This window comes from Thalassophryne amazonica, chromosome 17 (genome assembly GCF_902500255.1).
Source record: "Thalassophryne amazonica chromosome 17, fThaAma1.1, whole genome shotgun sequence".
NCBI lineage: Eukaryota > Metazoa > Chordata > Actinopteri > Batrachoidiformes > Batrachoididae > Thalassophryne > Thalassophryne amazonica.
In genome coordinates, this window is record NC_047119.1 from 70,563,163 (window position 1) to 70,583,363 (window position 20,201).

The 20,201-nt window shown below is 38.7% G+C and overlaps 1 protein-coding gene across 2 annotated transcripts in view; it reads right to left on the minus strand.

The window, feature by feature from the left end:
- The window catches only part of ptpa (protein phosphatase 2 phosphatase activator), a 102,129-nt gene extending 84,899 nt beyond the window's left edge, over positions 1 to 17,230 (minus strand). For both annotated transcript variants that reach the window (XM_034192651.1, XM_034192652.1), the window contains exons 1-4: positions 17,153 to 17,230; positions 11,316 to 11,428; positions 6,876 to 6,962; positions 3,151 to 3,276 (exon numbers count right to left, since the gene is read on the minus strand). In XM_034192651.1, coding sequence (XP_034048542.1) covers positions 3,151 to 3,276; positions 6,876 to 6,962; positions 11,316 to 11,428; positions 17,153 to 17,177 — 351 coding nt within the window. In that variant the 5' untranslated portion in view covers positions 17,178 to 17,230. The remainder of the gene's footprint in view (positions 1 to 3,150; positions 3,277 to 6,875; positions 6,963 to 11,315; positions 11,429 to 17,152) is intronic.
- Between the last annotated feature and the right edge of the window lie 2,971 nt (positions 17,231 to 20,201).

The window sequence follows — 20,201 nt, forward strand, 5'->3', positions numbered from 1 at the left end:
ACATACACATATACACATACATACATACACATATACATACATATACACATACATACATATACACATACATACATACACACATACATACATACATATACACATATATACACTCAACAAAAATATAAACGCAACACTTTTGGTTTTGCTCCCATTTTGTCTGAGATGAACTCAAAGATCTAAAACTTTCTCCACATACACAATATCACCATTTCCCTCAAATATTGTTCACAAACCAGTCTAAATCTGTGATAGTGAGCACTTCTCCTTTGCTGAGATAATCCATCCCACCTCACAGGTGTGCCATATCAAGATGCTGATTAGACACCATGATTAGTGCACAGGTGTGCCTTAGACTGCCCACAATAAAAGGCCACTCTGAAAGGTGCAGTTTTATCACACAGCACAATGCCACAGATGTCGCAAGATTTGAGGGAGCGTGCAGTTGGCATGCTGACAGCAGGAATGTCAACCAGAGCTGTTGCTCGTGTATTGAATGTTCATTTCTCTACCATAAGCTGTCTCCAAAGGAGTTTCAGAGAATTTGGCAGTACATCCAACCAGCCTCACAACCGCAGACCACGTGTAACAACACCAGCCCAGGACCTCCACATCCAGCATGTTCACCTCCAAGATCATCTGAGACCAGCCACTCAGACAGCTGCTGAAACAATCGGTTTGCATAACCAAAGAATTTCTGCACAAACTGTCAGAAACCGTCTCAGGGAAGCTCATCTGCATGCTCGTCGTCCTCATCGGGGTCTCGACCTGACTCCAGTTCGTCGTCGTAACCGACTTGAGTGGGCAAATGCTCACATTCGCTGGCGTTTGGCACGTTGGAGAGGTGTTCTCTTCATGGATGAATCCTGGTTCACACTGTCCAGGGCAGATGGCAGACAGCGTGTGTGGCGTCGTGTGGGTGAGCTGTTTTCTAATGTCAATGTTGTGGATCGAGTGGCCCATGGTTGCGGTGGGGTTATGGTATGGGCAGGCGTCTGTTATGGACGAAGAACACAGGTGCATTTTATTGATGGCATTTTGAATGCACAGAGATACCGTGACAAGATCCTGAGGCCCATTGTTGTGCCATACATCCAAGAACATCACCTCATGTTGCAGCAGGATAATGCACGACCCCATGTTGCAAGGATCTGTACACAATTCTTGGAAGCTGAAAATGTCCCAGTTCTTGCATGGCCGGCATACTCACTGGACATGTCACCCATTGAGCATGTTTGGGATGCTCTGGACCGGCGTATACGACAGCGTGTACCAGTTCCTGCCAATATCCAGCAACTTCGCACAGCCATTGAAGAGGAGTGGACCAACATTCCACAGGCCACAATTGACAACCTGATCAACTCTATGCGAAGGAGATGTGTTGCACTGCATGAGGCAAATGGTGGTCACACCAGATACTGACTGGTATCCCCCCCCAATAAAACAAAACTGCACCTTTCAGAGTGGCCTTTTATTGTGGACAGTCTAAGGCACACCTGTGCACTAATCATGGTGTCTAATCAGCATCTTGATATGGCACACCTGTGAGGTGGGATGGATTATCTCAGCAAAGGAGAAGTGCTCACTATCACAGATTTAGACTGGTTTGTGAACAATATTTGAGGGAAATGGTGATATTGTGTATGTGGAAAAAGTTTTAGATCTTTGAGTTCATCTCATACAAAATGGGAGCAAAACCAAAAGTGTTGCGTTTATATTTTTGTTGAGTATACATACATATACACATACATACATATATATACACATACATACATATATATACACATACATACATATATATACACACTTTATATCAACTTTATGTATTTATTTTAAGGGTCCAATAAGTTTTAAAGAATTTCATTTGTGGGTAAAGGTTTGATTTGATGCTAAAGGTTGCAGGTCCCTGCCCTAAACCACTGTGCAAAAGTTTGGCGTACCTACACAATTGATCATTTGTTATCTAAGATCTTCAAATCTGGCCCCAAGTGCGGAGAATTTGATCCTTTACATGTTTCTTGAAACTGCACAAATCACTGATGAATCTTGAGTGAGGAGTCCACAGACAGTAAAAGGCTGTTAAATGAGATGCACTGCACTCAGTGATGGTTGACTTATGATCTGGGAATTAAACAGACCCCATAGCCTCCAACAGACGAGGGTAAGTGGCCCAGGTGGAGAGAAAGGCTGCTTGAACTTTCAGTAACTTCAGTGTTTGCAGCATGAATCAGTGACATCACACAAAGAGACGAGATGCTCAGTGACATTTACTGAAGTAAAACATCAGAGTACTCCTTCATCCCTTTTCTGCACCCCGGTGCCTACACACAACACCTCACAGCAAGCCTCATGAATAAATATACAAGGCTGACCCCAAGTGGGGACCGGGGGCATGGCCATGATGCTTAAACCCTGTCCACCCGACTGACCCTCCCTCTGAAATAATAAAACTAATACAGAAATCGAGTATGAAATCTAAAGTGTTTTTATCAGAACTTTAGTTTGGACATAAACAGAGAATTACAGCCACATGTAGAACTTCTGGCCATTTGAAATCTTTGAAACACAATTTCTGTTTGAGGCTAAGACTCAGCAAATGGAAGATACTCCTAATAAACAATATAAAAAAAAGCTCAGAACAGCTAATAGTGATGTGTGTATTGCTGCTAGAATATCACATCTTATGGGGTTATCGTCACAAACTGTTATCGATCTGTGCACGCATTTCAGAAAGAAAGCGTGCTCACAGCATGAAGGGGGGGGGGGGGGGGTTCTGATGAGGCGTGTGCATTTCCAGTGTGTCACTGTGGTGGACAATATATTTTTGTTAAAGTACGCTAAGTGAACCCATCTCTTATCAGCAAGAGCAGTGGCGCACTCATAATGCATTTACTTTACAACTGTGGTTCAAAACCTGGGTGGTCAGTCAAGGTTCAGGGTTAGGATTTTAAAAAAAGCACACAACCAATATACTGCAGTCATATGATCATATTACACATCCCGTCTTTTTTTATCTCCACATTTGAACTTTGCATAATGAATTGCTTCCTGCTTATTCAGGTTCAGGGACTGTATTTTTTATGTCCCAGGCTACAGCATTGACGTTTCCTGACTGCAGCAGACTGTGAAGAAGGGGCTTGTCACTGTACTCACCTGGTCTAGTTTGGCATACCACGTTCTGTAGGCCGTATTACCAAAGCGCGATCGTTGATCAACAGGAGGAGTCTCATTTATCCACTGGTCCAGAGTCCCTAATAGATCGAGTAACTTCTTCACCGTCTGTCAGACAATAGGAAAGTTTTTGCTTTAACAAACTAATGTTTACAGTCTCCAAAATAAAAACAAACTAGAACATTTGGGTAAGTGGTGACCAGTAAACCAAGTGTAAGTGGCACAGAGGTCACGATACAGGACAGGATAACCCACAAAGCCACATCTTGGCTATATGGTTTACTTTGTTCTGGTATCCTGAACATGTCATGCTACAAAATGTGCACCACTCACATAAGTGTAAACAACTTGTGTTGAATTTTGATTTGCAGAACAAACATCTGGTCACTAGTAAAATTAAAGTTATAGAAGACATTAAAAGTTAAAAATCCTGTCATCAACCACAAATGCTCATCTTTAACGGAGGCCATCAAATATGGCCATCAGGTATTTCAAAGACTTTGTGTCCATCTGTGCTCAGCGTAAGTCCAGTCCTATTAATGCCAGAGTCTTCAAATTCACAGGGAACATTCTTGTGACACAGACCTTGGACACGTTCAAAGATGGCTAACCTTGACCTATTTAAGAGGTTAAAAAGTCACATTCCATTTCAATCTGTTCAGTTTTATTTTTGAGTGGCAGGGCTGACAGCCAAAAAGAGTAGAGCTGCACTGTGATGCCACTGGCTGGTCTCTCCAAAACCACTTAGTTTTGTGTGTTTACATGCATGTTTCTCATATAATATGTAAAAGCTAGGGAAAGATAAACACTTCTAAAACTGAAAATACCCTTTTTGGAACCTATTAACACCTCTGAACTTACAGTTGTATGTAAACGTTTATGCACCCCTGATGATTTCCATGATTTTCCTTTACAAATCATTGGTCGTTTGGATCAGCAATTTCAGTTAAATATATCATATAGCAGACAAACACTGATATTTGAGAAGTGAAATGAAGTTTATAGGATTTACAGAAAGTGTGCAATAATTCTTTAAACAGAATTAGGCAAGTGCATAAATGTGGGCACTCCATCAGAAAAAATACATCAATATTTAGTAGATCCTCCTTTTGCAGAAATAACAGCCTCTAAATGCTTCCTATAGCTTCCAATGAGAGTCTGGATTCTGGTTGAAGGTATTTTGGACCATTCTTCTTTACAAAACATCTCAGGTTTGTTGGTTTCTGAGCATGGACAGTCCACTTAAAAATCACACCATAGATTTTCAATAATATTCAGGTCTGGGGACTGAGATGGCCATTCCAGAACATTGTACTTGTTCCTCTGCATGAATGTCTTAGTAGATTTTGAGCAGTGTTTTGGGTCGTTGTCTTGTTGAAAGATCCAGCACCGGCGCAACTTCAACTTTGTCACTGATTCATGAACATTGTTCTCAAGAATCTGCTGATATTGATGGAATCCATGTGACCCTCAACTTTAACAAGATTCTCAGTACCTGCACTGGCCACACAGCCCCACAGCATAATGGAACCACCTCCAAATTTTACTGTAGGTAGCAAGTGTTTTTCTTGGAATGCTGTGTTCTTTTTCAGCCATGCATACCGCCCCTTATGTCCAAATAACTCAGTTTTAGTTTCCTCAGTCCACAGCACCTTATTCCAAAATGAAGCTGGCTTGTCCAAATGTGCTTTAGCATACCTCAAGTGACTCTGTTTGTGGCGTGTATTCAGAAAAGGCTTCCTCTGCCTGCATCTCCTTGTGCAAAGTGCGCTGTATAGTTGAACGATGCACAGAGACACTATCTTTAGCAAGATCATGTTGTAGGTCTTTGTAGCAGGTCTGTGGGTTGACTGACTGTTCTCACCATCCTTCGCTTCAGCTTAGAGATTTTTCTTGGCCTGCCACTTCAGGCCTTAACTAATACTGTGCCTGTGGTCTTCCATTTCCTCACTATGTTCCTCACAGTGGAAACTGACAGCTGAGATCTCTGAGAAAGCTTTTTGTATCCTTCCCCTAAACCATGATGTTGAACAATCTTTGTTTTCAGGTCATTTGAGAGTTGTTTAGAGGCTCCCATGTTGCCACTCATTACAAGAGATGCAAAGAAGGGAAACATCTGCAAATGGCCACCTTAAATACCCTTTATCATGATTGGATTCACCTGTGTAAGGAAGTCAAGGGTCAATGAGCTTATAAAACCAATTTTGTGTTCTAATAATTAGTGCTAAATGTATTCAAATCAATAAAATGACGAGTGCTCAAATTTATGCACCTGCCAAATTTTGTTTAAATAATTATTGCACACTTTCTGTAAATACTACAAGCTTCATTTCACTTCTCAAATATCAGTGTGTTCATCTGCTATATGATATATTTAACTGAAATTTCTGATCCAGACAACCAATGATTTATAAAAGAAAATCATGAAAATTATCATGGGTGCCAAACTTTTGTATACAACTGTATTTTCAAAACATTTAACGGACGGCATGGCGATGTCACAGGCTGGTAACTGGCTGCAAAACTCAGTTTTGTTTCTGTGTAAAAATATCCTCGTCATATATTATGTAAAAGCTAGCGAGAAACACTTCTAAAACTGGAAACACTGGTTTTGTAACCTGAGAACACCTCTGGATTCATTTACAAGACATTGTGCGACATTAGTGTGTACGCTAACTCACCCGCTAACTCCCTTTGGAGTTAAATTTGTCTCATTAATACCTGCAAATGCACAGAGTGATCTACAAATATTATTTGATTTGCACAACTTCCGCTCTTGTCAAAAGCTCATGTTTACACACAAGCAAGGCCCCCTGCGGACGTTGTTAAAATGTAAATATTGTTTTTGAATGATTGATAAAGGGGCTTTATTAAACATGTACAAATTGTTCACAAGACAATAGGATCTTAATAATTAAAGGACTGCAAATTATAAAGAACACAATGCTCATACTGCTGAAGGTTTTTTTAGCACTGCGTTATGAATATGCATTAATTTCTACATTTCAGGCCTACAAAAAATTCCAAAAAATTGGGACGGGGACACTAAACAGAATCAGAAGGCTTTATAAATCCCAAAGGAACCCAATTATGTTAGGGCTAATAATGAAGTAAATGTGAATAAATAAAGGAATGAATGAATAAATGATGTTATTTCAAACAGGTGAATGTCATGATGAATTTGTACAAAAGCAGCATCCATGAAAAGCTGAGTCTTTAAGGAGCAAAGATGGGCAGATGATCTCCAGTTTATCAACAGATATGTGAGAAAATTACTGAAAAGTTTGAAAACAATGTTCCTCAAAGAACGTTTGGAAAGGATTTGGTTATTTTTCTCTCTACAGTGCATAATGCCTTTCAAGGATTAAAGGAATCTGGAGGAATTTCAGTGCATAAAGAGGTTATAGTGGTAACCACCAGCACCAAACACCAACTCTGGCTTTTCTTTTTTCAGTCAGAGCTGCCACAGCAGATAGTATATGGATTATGTTGGCTGGCAAAAATGTTTTAAAAAAAAAAAACACACACACACACACACACACACCAGTGCCCTTCCCGAAGCAACTCCATATGACATGAAGAATACGCACTGGTGACCTTCAACGGGAACCTTATGTTTTGGAAATAAGTGCACTGACCATTTGGCCACCACACTGCCAAAAATAAAGAAAGAATAAATAAATACAAATAAACTGTCAAAACCATACCTCTGACATTTTAAATTCACAAGTGATCTTCTTTCCCTTTATGCTTTCATTCAGGGTCAGAATGAAGCCCACGTAGTCTGCATAAGCCTTAATGAAGAAGAGACAAATATGTTAATAAGGTAAGTATGTAATTGTGTAAATGTGTAGTCTGGCTGTAAACACTCCAAACAAAAGCAACCAGCGTGTTGTCCATGGGGATCCATGAGCTCTAGATTGGGTAATTTTATAAACTAGGTAGCTGACATTTTTCAAGGGTGGTATTAAACTATGCAAAGTTTCTATAATGTGTTGGAATGGTGTGTGACTCCAGAATGTTTTTCAGGGCTGTGAAATTAAAATTGTGAAATCCGAAGAAATTTTGCAGGGGGTCTGGGAGGCAGAGCTCCCCAGGAGTTGGGCGGGGCCCCATAAACCAAATTAATTTTGTATCTAATGATAGATTTTCAGCATCTCCTGGAAGAAAGAAATCTCACAAGAAGTGTACATTTAAATGATCCTAGGTTCAACCTTTCATTTGTACTGTCAATGATGATGTTGAAATAACAGAATATGACATGGAAGTAGGACATGGAATGATTTTCCTTTTAATTGTAAAACAAATTATTCATTAACTTAGAACAATTAAACTACATGAAAGACTGTTAAAACATCTCAAAAACCACAGCTAAAGCTTGTAGAATAATTTGACAACCATGGTAAAATATCAATAACATACTTTTCAGTAAAAAAGTCACTTATATTCTTGTGTAAATTCCTGTAAATCCATTCAAAGCCACAGTCTTTTTCCAAAGAAAGTCAAGATTAACTAAAAAAAAGTCACATAATCTTGTCTGAAATCCTGTTTGAACAGCACAATGTTTATTTTCCAAAGACAAAAAAAAAAAAAAAAAAAAATTCTTACCATGTTTCCTGAAGACAAACTTTTAATTCATCCCGGCGACAATTCCATGGATTCTTGTCCTTATTTTACTTTTTCAAACCATCTTTCTGGTCATCTTCCCTCTGTGCAACATTGCTCCGTGACAGAGACATGCCACAAAATACTTCTTTTAAAAACTTGTTGGCTCTAAAAGTGTCCAATATCCTATGAATAAAATATTCGCCAGCGGACACACAGCGCCCCGTAGCAACCAACCAGTCCTGCTTAGCGACAATTATCGTTAACAACCACGCTTTTAGAGTCCCTTGATTAAGAGAGCAGCAATGTGACGAGTCAAAAAAAAAAAAGCTCACGTGACTCATGGTGCCATCTTGGTTCCAAAACTGTGTTCGCTGTTAATCTATCTGCATGTAAATAGAGCTATTTTATTTATTTATTTGCTGAAAATGACAGCTTGTTGTGCGTTTGGATGCACAAATAGACACAACAAGGGATTCAAGATGTACAGATTCCATTCAGCTCTGAACAGAAGAAAAATTTGGGAAAATAAAGTCAGCCGTGTGGGATGGAAGCCAACTTCATCGTCAAAAGTTTTGAGAGGTAAATTTATTCTTCGGTCCCATGTACAGTAAAACTCACCTAAACAGTCACTGTATAAACCACATATTCGCAGTCACCAGACAAAAAATGTGCCAATGTTTTTGTATTAGTTTCCATGTAATAAACACTGTATATAATAGATGTTGTATAACAGATTTTCGCGCACATCAGATAAAATGCCCCATTTGACTGTATTTCCTTTAAAAACCCCTCACATGTGGGGCCGGAGTCATTTCTGTAATTAAAAAATGGCCGTTTATTTTTCTGCTTTAACTCCCTTGTCTCCCATCATATTTTAAGTTTTTTTTTTTTGCAGTGCACACGCTGATTACATTTTGATAATGGATCAAATACGTTTGACAGACAAAAATTTTCAGAGGAAATTTTGACCTGGTCATTAAATGAGGCGCAGGTCTCGATTCAGGATTACCCATAGATGTTTGGCACTTTCTGACTGTAACTAATCCGTTACATACATATAACTAATTTTGTCTGTTTTATACATAACGGATTTGGTCCATTTTAAAAATATAATGGATTTTCACTCACATCCGATAAAATGTCCCATCCGATCACAATGTATTTCCATTAAAAACCCCGAGCAGTCTGGACGTGCAAAGTAACAGAGCAACAAATTAAAGTTCAGTGCTGACACTCGGCGATTCGAGGAAAGCAGGACCGAGGTCATTTCTGTGATTAAAAGTCCGGCCAATTCTTTTCACACCGTGCTCAGACCTAGACCCGCAGCCTGGATGTGCACCAGATAAATCTGACACAAAAGGCTGTGATTTGACACTTTTCTGCTTTGACTCCATCTGCCATCACATTTTAATAGTTTCTGCAGTGTGCATGCTGATTACATTTCGGGATCACGTATGTTTGACAGAAAAGTCCGCAACTTTACAACACGCAGTCTGAACAAGAGAAAATTGTACAGCTTACCTTTGATTTGGAGGTGATGACCGTAGAAAGAAAAGCTTGTTGAGGGTCAAATTAGTCCATAATAAAGCATAATCCGGTGACGGAGAACTTTAAGACTGTCACGCATATCACAGAGTTACAGAGCTGCAGAAGCATAAATCAGGCTTTCAGTAGTTCAGCGCAGTTGGAACCAAAATGGCGCCATGTTCTGAGTTGATGTTATTCTCCTCAATCAAGGGACACCATAGGCTTTGAGTGAGGCTTCTTTTGTCCGCGGAACCGCAGACACTGATTTGTATCTGTTATACAGATCAGTGTCCGCGGATTTATAAAACTTGTACGATGTCGTAAAAAAAAAACGCTTTTCGATATGCATTTTAAAAACTCAGTGACAAGTCGTGATCGCCCCCCCAACAGTATTTAAAGGAAGAACTCAATGCTTTTATTTCCTGTTAATTGTCTTAATGTATGTATAAATTGTTTAGGTTCTTGTTATCATATATACACTATTATCATCATCATCATCAGTATTATTACTTTTATTTTATTTTTACTTCTATTTTTTCATTTGGTTTTTAAATGGACCACAATGGAAATAAGTGTTCTCACTTTCTTGTGTCACCCATGTATTTGTAATGTATTTCCAATTATATTATGAACTTACACTGAACTTACTAAATAAAATCACACACATATGTACACAGACACCACTTCACTTTTAATATATAGATGATTTACCGCCCCCTGCTGGAATGGCATGTGATTATCAACAGCATTTTCCAGTGATGTTAACTAGTCCTATCAACGTTCCGTTTTGGTGGCGTTCATCCAAGCGATATCAACTACAGATATTTGGGCTCTGGATCAAACACGTGGAGTTGTTCAGCCTGAGAGACGGTGTGGGTGTGCAAATACTCACAAGTCCCCATCTGAGTGGCATTATTTTGGAGTTCTCCCCAGTGAAATTGAGGGATGTCTCAATACAACTTCTTGGCACAGAGAGGACTGAGTGTTGTTTGTCCATCAAACAGTCTGAACCAGGGTAGTGTGTTATGTAGAGTGATGTAAAGATGTGGTGAGCGTACTTTGCTTCTGAATCACAAGGGTGGCAAATATACAAATAACCATAAAAAAAAACTCTGGTCGTACTACTACTATGATTTCTGTCCTTTTTTGAAGGAAACTAGGACAAGGACTCACTAGCACTGCTTTCTATCACATAGGATTCTTGCCAGTGCTGTAACACCATAACGGCTCATTATGGTGCTGCATGAAAAAATTACACTGCTGTTGGGCCGTTATGCTGTTGATTGTGGACCCGCTAGTTCAGGTCCACCTCTGTCAAAGCCATTTAAAGATGTCAATCGTGACTCAACTTTCTGAAGATAAAAAGTTGCTACCGGGACTCTTATCTGTTATTACAGACTACAAAAGGGAATCGCCTTTTGTTTCACACAGTAAAGATTAATTTTTTTGTTGTTCCTCATAATGTGTCTTTTCCGTGGGACAGCGCATGAAGGCTCTCTCGTGTGGATGTGGAAGAACTTTTCCCCAAGGCTTGCTGCACAGCTATGGGAAAAGTTCTCCTGTTAAAAATAGCGCTTGGGGAAAATTTTGAAGAAAAAATTCAATTTCATAGGGGTCTAACAATTTTGTCCTTATCTGTACTTTCTAGTTTACCAATTTATTTACTCCTGTCCAGCTGTAAACTGAATAAGTCTGGGTTGTCCAAGAACATCTGAAGGCATCATCTTGGGTTCCAGAAAACACTGATCAACATTTTCACCATTTTCTAACATTTTTATTTAAACAACTATCCGATTAATAAGTAATTTGTAATAATAGCAACTGAGCTAATAATTATTAATCAATTTGGTTGATTATTTTCTTAATGTGAAAATAACCCTTTGCTGCAGCCCTACCAATCAGTAAATCTTTCATGTTTTGTGGCAAGTTTTGAAAAAACAAACAAACTCATAAACAGGTAATAGGAAGAGAAGTTATGCAACATCCGTACACAGGAACAGAGAAGAACATACCTGAGATCTTTTCCACCTGCCCATATCAGAAACTGTGCTGATTTCTTTCCTGGGTATCACATAGCTGAAATTCTCTGTGGCTTGAGGAGCTTCTTCATCATCCCGAGTAGATGCTGAAACATTTCAGAAGAGTTTCCATGAATGGACTTTAAAAAAAAAAAAAAAAGACCAAGCACATGAAGTCATCTGGTGGAGTGAGTTTGCTCTGCACATGTAGCTTCTAATCAAAAAGGTACATAAATACATAACACAAAAACAAGTCATTTCACAGAAGCCAGTAATTACCAGTCTGTTTGTTATAAGAGAAAGCACAAACACACGAGTTCTGCAACTGTGATTACTGTGGGGAACCCTGGTTAAGTCTCTGCACACCAGTCACCTGAAACTGACAACAGCTGGATCAAAATCATTAGGCTGATATTTCTTCAGATGATAACTGGGAAGAGAAAACATCTACAAACACTTCTCCATTCTCATTTTCTTAATTCCTACCATCATTTTTTTTGTGGATTTAAGATCAATAAAACACATTAAATCACTGCCCACAAATCAGGAGCAAGCTCTATTTTAAATTCCACAGTTATGTTATTGGAAAACGAAGAATGTATTCAAATAAAAAAATAACTGCCTCCATTTCTTTAAATAATGCATCTTCTATATGCATAATATTGTTTCCTCTAACATTATACGTATTTCTGCCCCTGCCCCAGATTGTCAACCTGCCACCGGACACCACCCCACCCCCATTAAACCCAGGGGATATTTTGGTTCATTAAAATGAGAAGAACCTAATACCATTCTGGCAATATGGATGCAGGGGTAAGTTATCACTTTATTTAACACTGTCAGATGGAAGGTTCTGCATATTTTGTGACTAACTACAAAAAACACATTAATAACTTAAAGATCAGAGACACAAAGGTGGTGTGTTGTTGTCCCGTATCTGAGGTTACTGATGCCAAAAGAACTACAGATAGATTCAGACGTGCAAGAAGAATTCCACCATCTGTGGTCCTCTAACAGGGACTTTACAGTACACTGAAACCACACAAAACAACCACTCTTCATTTTTTCTCTCCTCCATGGAGCCACACTAGACTTTTTATTTATTATTATTATTATTATTATTATTATTATGTACAGGGCTTGGCCTTCCATGTCTACACTCTGGAGTATTTCCACATCCTCTTTTCACATAATAGCAGATTCACATCTGAATTGTGATTCTTATTAAGATTCTGAATTGATCCAAAATTTCTAAGAATCGATATTTAAAAAGACATTTTTAAACATTTCCTAGCTTATTCTCTACACCTACTGTTTGTCACGCTACGCCCTCCATGGTATATCATCCTGCAAGGGGCAGGTCCAGCCTGCTACAAACATTAGTTAGCTTCCATGGTCGCCTAGTTTAGCGGATGAAAAACAAATACAGCCAGCACAGTCTTCGCTCAAGGCAAATGTTTGAGTGCACTTTGGATTTTACCATTTCCAGGGTAAGAAGGAGCTAGATATGACATATCCATTGTGCAAAATCAAAGTCAAGTACTTCCAGAACACTTCAAATCCCCAAGCCCACATGCTCAATCATCACCCAGAGCTAAAAGAACCGCAGCAGCAGCCGCTGCCAACTCCTGACCAACGCACACTCCAGCACTTCACTAAACTCCGAGCCAACTTTGAACAGGCTAAGCTACAGTGTTGTGGAGAACAAAGGCACGGTGTATATACGATTGAGTCTAAATACCATCGTCATACAGTCACTTAAGTTTTTCACAGAGAAAGCCATACCATAACTTTACGAGTTATTTTGAGTGTTTATTGAGTGATTCCATATTTTTTTTCCCTCTGCTTGGTCTAAAAAAGTAACCGTTACTGACTGCCACAATTATTTTTCCTGATTTCTTATAGTGTTTCTTAAAGCCAGAAAGTTGCCATTTGAAATGACTTCAGTTTTGTGTCATGTCTGTGATCTGCTTTTTTTTTTCTACAAAATTAAACAACTGAATGAACATCCTCCGAGGCCGGTGATTCCATAATTTTTGCCAGGGGTTGTACACATTAAACCTGGCTGCTCAGTGAGCACTGAATCTTCACCCTGTGTCATGACTTCTTGGGAGAATAAGGTGAATCACAGAAGCCTCATCACAAGCCATGCACTGCAGGAGAAACAGAAACTTCTGCAGTTACCAGCACACGGGCTGAAAACTGATTTAACAACAAGATGGAACAGCGCTTACGAGACGAAAGACTTTTGGAGCAGCAGCCTGCAATCTGTGCTGCTCTCCTCTGTCCTCAGGTGACAAAAAGGTGGAAGTTCAGGTGACATCTGCACACTCATGGCCAAAGCACTGAAACCATTAAGGGATGCAAGGAACCAGTGGTGGGCACACTTCCGATAACAGATAATTATCGAAGATAATGTTTTCATTATCGGATTATCTTTTTAGATAACTTTAAAAACGATTATCGGACCAATTATCTTACAATTAATTTCTGTCCGATAACTTTTAGACCGATAAACAAAGCTGAACAACGATAAGCATTTGTAAAATTTAAAAAAGTTCAGCACCTACCTGTTAAAAGTTTTATAACAGATGGACAGTTATACCCTCTGCTAAAAGAAGAGAGCTGCTTCTATGAAAAGCATCTCTATCCTCTGTAGACAAAGGAGAAATGGCCAAAAAAAAAAAAATCATTTCCTTTAACACCATACCGATATGCTGGCAATATCACCTAAGTCATCCAGAGGCATACATTTTTAACTTATGGTTCAAATTTTAACCAAACTAATTTTGGACAAGTTATTTAAAATTACTGTCATGTCTGAAGTTTTATAAAGTGAAAATATCAGATATATGTTTTAGTTTTAAAGCAATGTGCTATTTTTAAGGTTTTGTGAGCAGATGCTGTGCCTAGTGCATTATGGGTAGGATGATGTAATCTCAGTACGTTCACGACAGGATAAATGCATTTCAAACACTCTGTTCAGGCTCCACGGACAACAGCATTAAACTCTAGTGCCTAAAACTCTCGTGAATATATTCTCTGGGTTTATAGACGTTGTTATTGTATTTGCGTTTGTTAAATTCCACGCATTTTAAATGTAGCAGACAGGGATTATCTGGAATTTTGTTTTCAAGGCCTCTACGGCCATCTACTGGCCAGTAGTGTTCATGGCAGTATTCGCCCTAAGTACTAAGCATCTGTGAACCAGTAGATGGCAGTGTTGTATTTGTTTTGACCCCGGTTACATCAGATGATTGTCAAATCAACTTTTTGGCTTTGCAAATGGCTTTTTTTTTTTTTTTTTTTTAACAAATGAAGTTTAAAAACAAAACAACAGCAAAAAAAAAAAAAATAATAATAATAATAATAATAATAATAACATTACAAGACAGCTCTGCAGTGTTTGCACAGGCGCAGTGCGAGCAGTTGGATGCTTGTAGCTTTTCAGCAGGAGGATAACCTCACGACGGCCAACCAGAATAACAGGTTTGATTTTCATTCGACCATACGATCGCGATCAGGAGGTGGTCGTGAGATGTTAAAGCTTGTTACTCCATGACTACACAATGCAGGATGCGCGATTAACCTGAAACTCGGTCCAAAAATTCCTGCATGAAAAATCATCTCGCAGTGTAAAGCACGTTTTACATCATAAAACGTGCGCACATTCTCTCCACATGCAAAACATTTTGCGATGACACTTCCAGGGCTCCGTAAAAATGCCTGTTTTTACAAATAAAAAAATGAACACCAACACACGACAGAAGTCACATTAACGTGTTGGTTTACATAATGAATGACTGAACCAATCAGTGTTTAGCAGAGGCACTTTTACCCAGAATCCTTTACGATTTGTCTGTGTTTGTTACAGCAGCAGCAAAAATACCTCTTTTTTTCACCATATATTTTATAACATTTATATGTTTCAATGTTGTTTTATGGCAAATCAGCACTTTGATAAAGCAATGTCATTTGAAATAATTATTTTGTTCTTTATTATAAACTGTTTTATTCTTTATTATTTTATATTTCAACAGCCAAGGGACATGACGATTTGCTGATTTTCAAGTATTCAAAGTTTTCAAATAATGTTCTGTTGTTAAATAAAGTGATGGAAGAAGAGAAAAATTGTTTCCCTGGCACATTTTTAAAAAAATTCCCCGCAAATCCAATTATTCGTGTCGAAACCCCATGATTCATCGATGATCCAAATAATCGTTTGTTGCAGCCCTACTTGGTACCAATGGAAAGACTGATGTTTTGTCTACAAACGACCACAAGCTCGACCGGATCCAGCCATCCTTGTGATCAGCAGAGGAATCAAAACATCCAGTCTCGGTGGTGTGGGCGCGTTTTCTGACTTACTCATTCCTGCAAGTGTGAAAGTGACGATCTCTATTAAATAGCAAAGGTGAGTTAGCCATTCAGTGTCAATGGTTCTACAGTGGGAAAATACTTACTTGGGTTGAAAATGTCAGTGTGTTATGTCTTGCTGTTTAATTGCTGCATGCATTTATCTCTGATGCAAAAATTTGCCGGTTGTGGATCACTGAAGCAGCAGCCTCGTGTCAGTACTTGTGAGCCATGTGGACTTTGAGGGTCATCTCAACATCACAAATGGGCATGAATGTGGGGGCTTTTACTTTTTAATTCAGGAGAAATCTCACCACCACACATTTAAAACCCTCCTTTGCTCTCCATCTCTAACAATATAAGGTGCGAAATGATAGCAAGTTGGGGCATCTTGTGCTATCCTGACCCACTTCATTGAGTTAAAAGCTTAGAGGGAGATGTCAAAATCTAAGAATGTTTATTACCACAGATTTTATTTTATCTTCATTTATTAAGGAATGCCACCCTATTTGAGTAAACACATCATTTTTTTGCTTGTAAAAACGTATAACAAGTGCCTTTCGAAACTAAGTAAATTCTCATTTAATAAGTATAATTTATATCATTTTGTGTTCAAAACACATTCTCGGGCACAGTGTGTATCATTCTGCATTAGAAGGGCTCCAGCCAGATGCCAGGAATGACCCCAAAGTGACACAGTGTCGTGATTCAGAACCAGGCAAAGTGATCCATTTCCAGCAAATATTTGCACCACACATAATGTGGCTTCTTCACACTTTAAGTAGAAGGGCTACTCCATCCAGACTTTTTCAGCTAGATAACATCCAAATACCCAATACAACAATACACAATAAAGGATATTCAGTTGCATTATGGCTCCGGGCAACTGACTGTACTGTGTACCAATATCCCTTTTTTTTTCTTTTGTCCCCAATTTGCAAGCCGTTTTTGATATAATTAACTCCTGTTGTTGAATTGATGCAAATGTTGCATTTTTCAGCTTTTGGTAATTTGGTGGACCAGTGGACAAACTTTCACCAAACAATATTTATTTTATACACATAACATTTTTGAAAAGCTACAAAAAAAACTTCACTAACGTGAACATTTATATTCAGCAGTTGTAAACTAAATGTTTGGTTCTTTCCGTCACAGCAGCTAAAATCCTTTTAGACTTTTTAGCAATAAAAAAATCCGACTGAAAACATCAAGTTACTCTGAAGTGATGATGCTGTCAGGATAATGCAAGATAAGGGAGGATAATGTAAACTAACAAGTTTAAAACTTCAAAACCTCAAGAGCAGCCCGAATGCTAACTCACCAAAAAAAAAAAAAGAACAGCTGAGGGACACAGCACAGGAACACCTGCATGCATTTAACAAGACTTACACACTAAGTGCCCACGGTGGTAACGCGCTCTAATGGATAAAATAAAAGAGAAAAAGAATAAAGAGCGAGAAAACATTGAGCTTCACCTGACTGCTGCCCTGCTTCAGCCATGACCAGCAGAATTCTTCTTCGCAACAGACGGGTTTGCCAGATTAAACACGATATTAGTCAGTACTTCCCCCTGTAGGCCAAAATGTGTACAACATCTGTTTCACTGCAGAAGCCAAACAGACCTTGACATAAAATTAATAATAATAATAATAATAAAAAGTGTCACTATTGATTTACGGACGAATGCAGAGGAGGGGTGGTCTGATTACACTGAGAAGATCTTGGGTTCGTTTCCCACCTGCTCCCTTATGTGTGGAGCTTGCATTCTTATTCCTTTGGTGAGATTTTCTCTTTTTTTCTCTTTCATTATGATTTTTTAATTACAATATCACAACGTAGTAAAATATCATTCTGAGTACTTGTTTAAATACTGTCCTGAAAATGGTAAGAAAATGGAATATTTCATCATCACATAGTTTTCAGTAAACTCATAAAATTATGCTGCTTCTACAATGCACATTTCTTACTCAAAATATGAAACATTCATGGACTCAATGAATTGGAAAAGCATTTACCATTAATCACAGAATCTTATTTTTCTAATGCAAGTTTAACCATGCAAAGTAATAAAACTTCCACAAGACTGAATGACAGGTGAAGCCACATTTCATCTGTATTGTTCTCCAACAGATTTCACTACAAACTCTATATCCTTCATCCACAGCCTGTGAACTGGCGATTTGGGCAGTTTACTGTTACTGGCATTTTGCAGCATAATCACGATGATTAAATTGAGTGCACCAGGGACAACATTAAAAAATATAATAAGAATACGTGTATATTACATTTGGACAGGGCCATTTCAAGGCATTTTGGAGCCCCAAGCAAAATGGACTTGGAAGCCCCCCTAGGCTTCACCACCCCACCCTGTCTGCCCAAAGCCTACATGAACCACAGCATAGACACACTGTTTAAGCTCAAACTTTAAATCAATAAAATATTGCTTTGACAGTGCATTTGAACATTTGCAAAAAAAAACACCACCATCCCATAATAACCAATATATACAGTGCAAATTGTGTAGCAACTACAAAATCCCAAATATATAAAAAAAAATGTGCACAGTAACTAAAATCAAACATACGAGGGCTGTCAATAAAGTAAGGGTCCTTTTTATTTTTTTCAAAAACTATATGGATTTCATTCATATGTTTTTACGGCTAAGCGTAAATTTGGTAAGATTGTAATTCACGTCGGCAGTAATGACACCCGGTTACGCCAATCGGAGGTCACTAAAATTAACATTGAATCGGTGTGTAACTTTGCAAAAACAATGTCGGACTCTGTAGTTTTCTCTGGGCCCCTCCCCAATCAGACCGGGAGTGACATGTTTAGCCGCATGTTCTCCTTGAATTGCTGGCTGTCTGAGTGGTGTCCAAAAAATGAGGTGGGCTTCATAGATAATTGGCAAAGCTTCTGGGGAAAACCTGGTCTTGTTAGGAGAGACGGCAGCCATCCCACTTTGGATGGAGCAGCTCTCATTTCTAGAAATCTGGCCAATTTTCTTAAATCCTCCAAACCGTGACTATCCAGGGTTGGGACCAGGAAGCAGAGTTGTAGTCTTACACACCTCTCTGCAGCTTCTCTCCCCCTGCCATCCCCTCATTACCCCATCCCCGTAGAGACGGTGCCTGCTCCCAGACTACCAATAACCAGCAAAAATCTATTTAAGCATAAAAATTCAAAAAGAAAAAATAATATAGCACCTTCAACTGCACCACAGACTAAAACAGTTAAATGTGGTCTATTAAACATTAGGTCTCTCTCTTCTAAGTCCCTGTTGGTAAATGATATAATAATTGATCAACATATTGATTTATTCTGCCTAACAGAAACCTGGTTACAGCAGGATGAATATGTTAGTTTAAATGAGTCAACACCCCCGAGTCACACTAACTGTCAGAATGCTCGTAGCACGGGCCGGGGTGGAGGATTAGCAGCAATCTTCCATTCCAGCTTATTAATTAATCCAAAACCCAGACAGAGCTTTAATTCATTTGAAAGCTTGTCTCTTAGTCTTGTCCATCCAAATTGGAAGTCCCAAAAACCAGTTTTATTTGTTATTATCTATCGTCCACCTGGTCGTTACTGTGAGTTTCTCTGTGAATTTTCAGACCTTTTGTCTGACTTAGTGCTTAGCTCAGATAAGATAATTATAGTGGGCGATTTTAACATCCACACAGATGCTGAGAATGACAGCCTCAACACTGCATTTAATCTATTATTAGACTCTATTGGCTTTGCTCAAAAAGTAAATGAGTCCACCCACCACTTTAATCATATCTTAGATCTTGTTCTGACTTATGGTATGGAAATAGAAGACTTAACAGTATTCCCTGATAACTCCCTTCTGTCTGATCATTTCTTAATAACATTTACATTTACTCTGATGGACTACCCAGCAGTGGGGAATAAGTTTCATTACACTAGAAGTCTTTCAGAAAGCGCTGTAACTAGGTTTAAGGATATGATTCCTTCTTTATGTTCTCTAATGCCATATACCAACACAGTGCAGAGTAGCTACCTAAACTCTGTAAGGGAGATAGAGTATCTCGTCAATAGTTTTACATCCTCATTGAAGACAACTTTGGATGCTGTAGCTCCTCTGAAAAAGAGAGCTTTAAATCAGAAGTGTCTGACTCCGTGGTATAACTCACAAACTCGTAGCTTAAAGCAGATAACCCGTAAGTTGGAGAGGAAATGGCGTCTCACTAATTTAGAAGATCTTCACTTAGCCTGGAAAAAGAGTCTGTTGCTCTATAAAAAAGCCCTTCGTAAAGCTAGGACATCTTTCTACTCATCACTAATTGAAGAAAATAAGAACAACCCCAGGTTTCTTTTCAGCACTGTAGCCAGGCTGACAAAGAGTCAGAGCTCTATTGAGCTGAGTATTCCATTAACTTTAACTAGTAATGACTTCATGACTTTCTTTGCTAACAAAATTTTAACTATTAGAGAAAAAATTACTCATAACCATCCCAAAGACGTATCGTTATCTTTGGCTGCTTTCAGTGATGCCGGTAT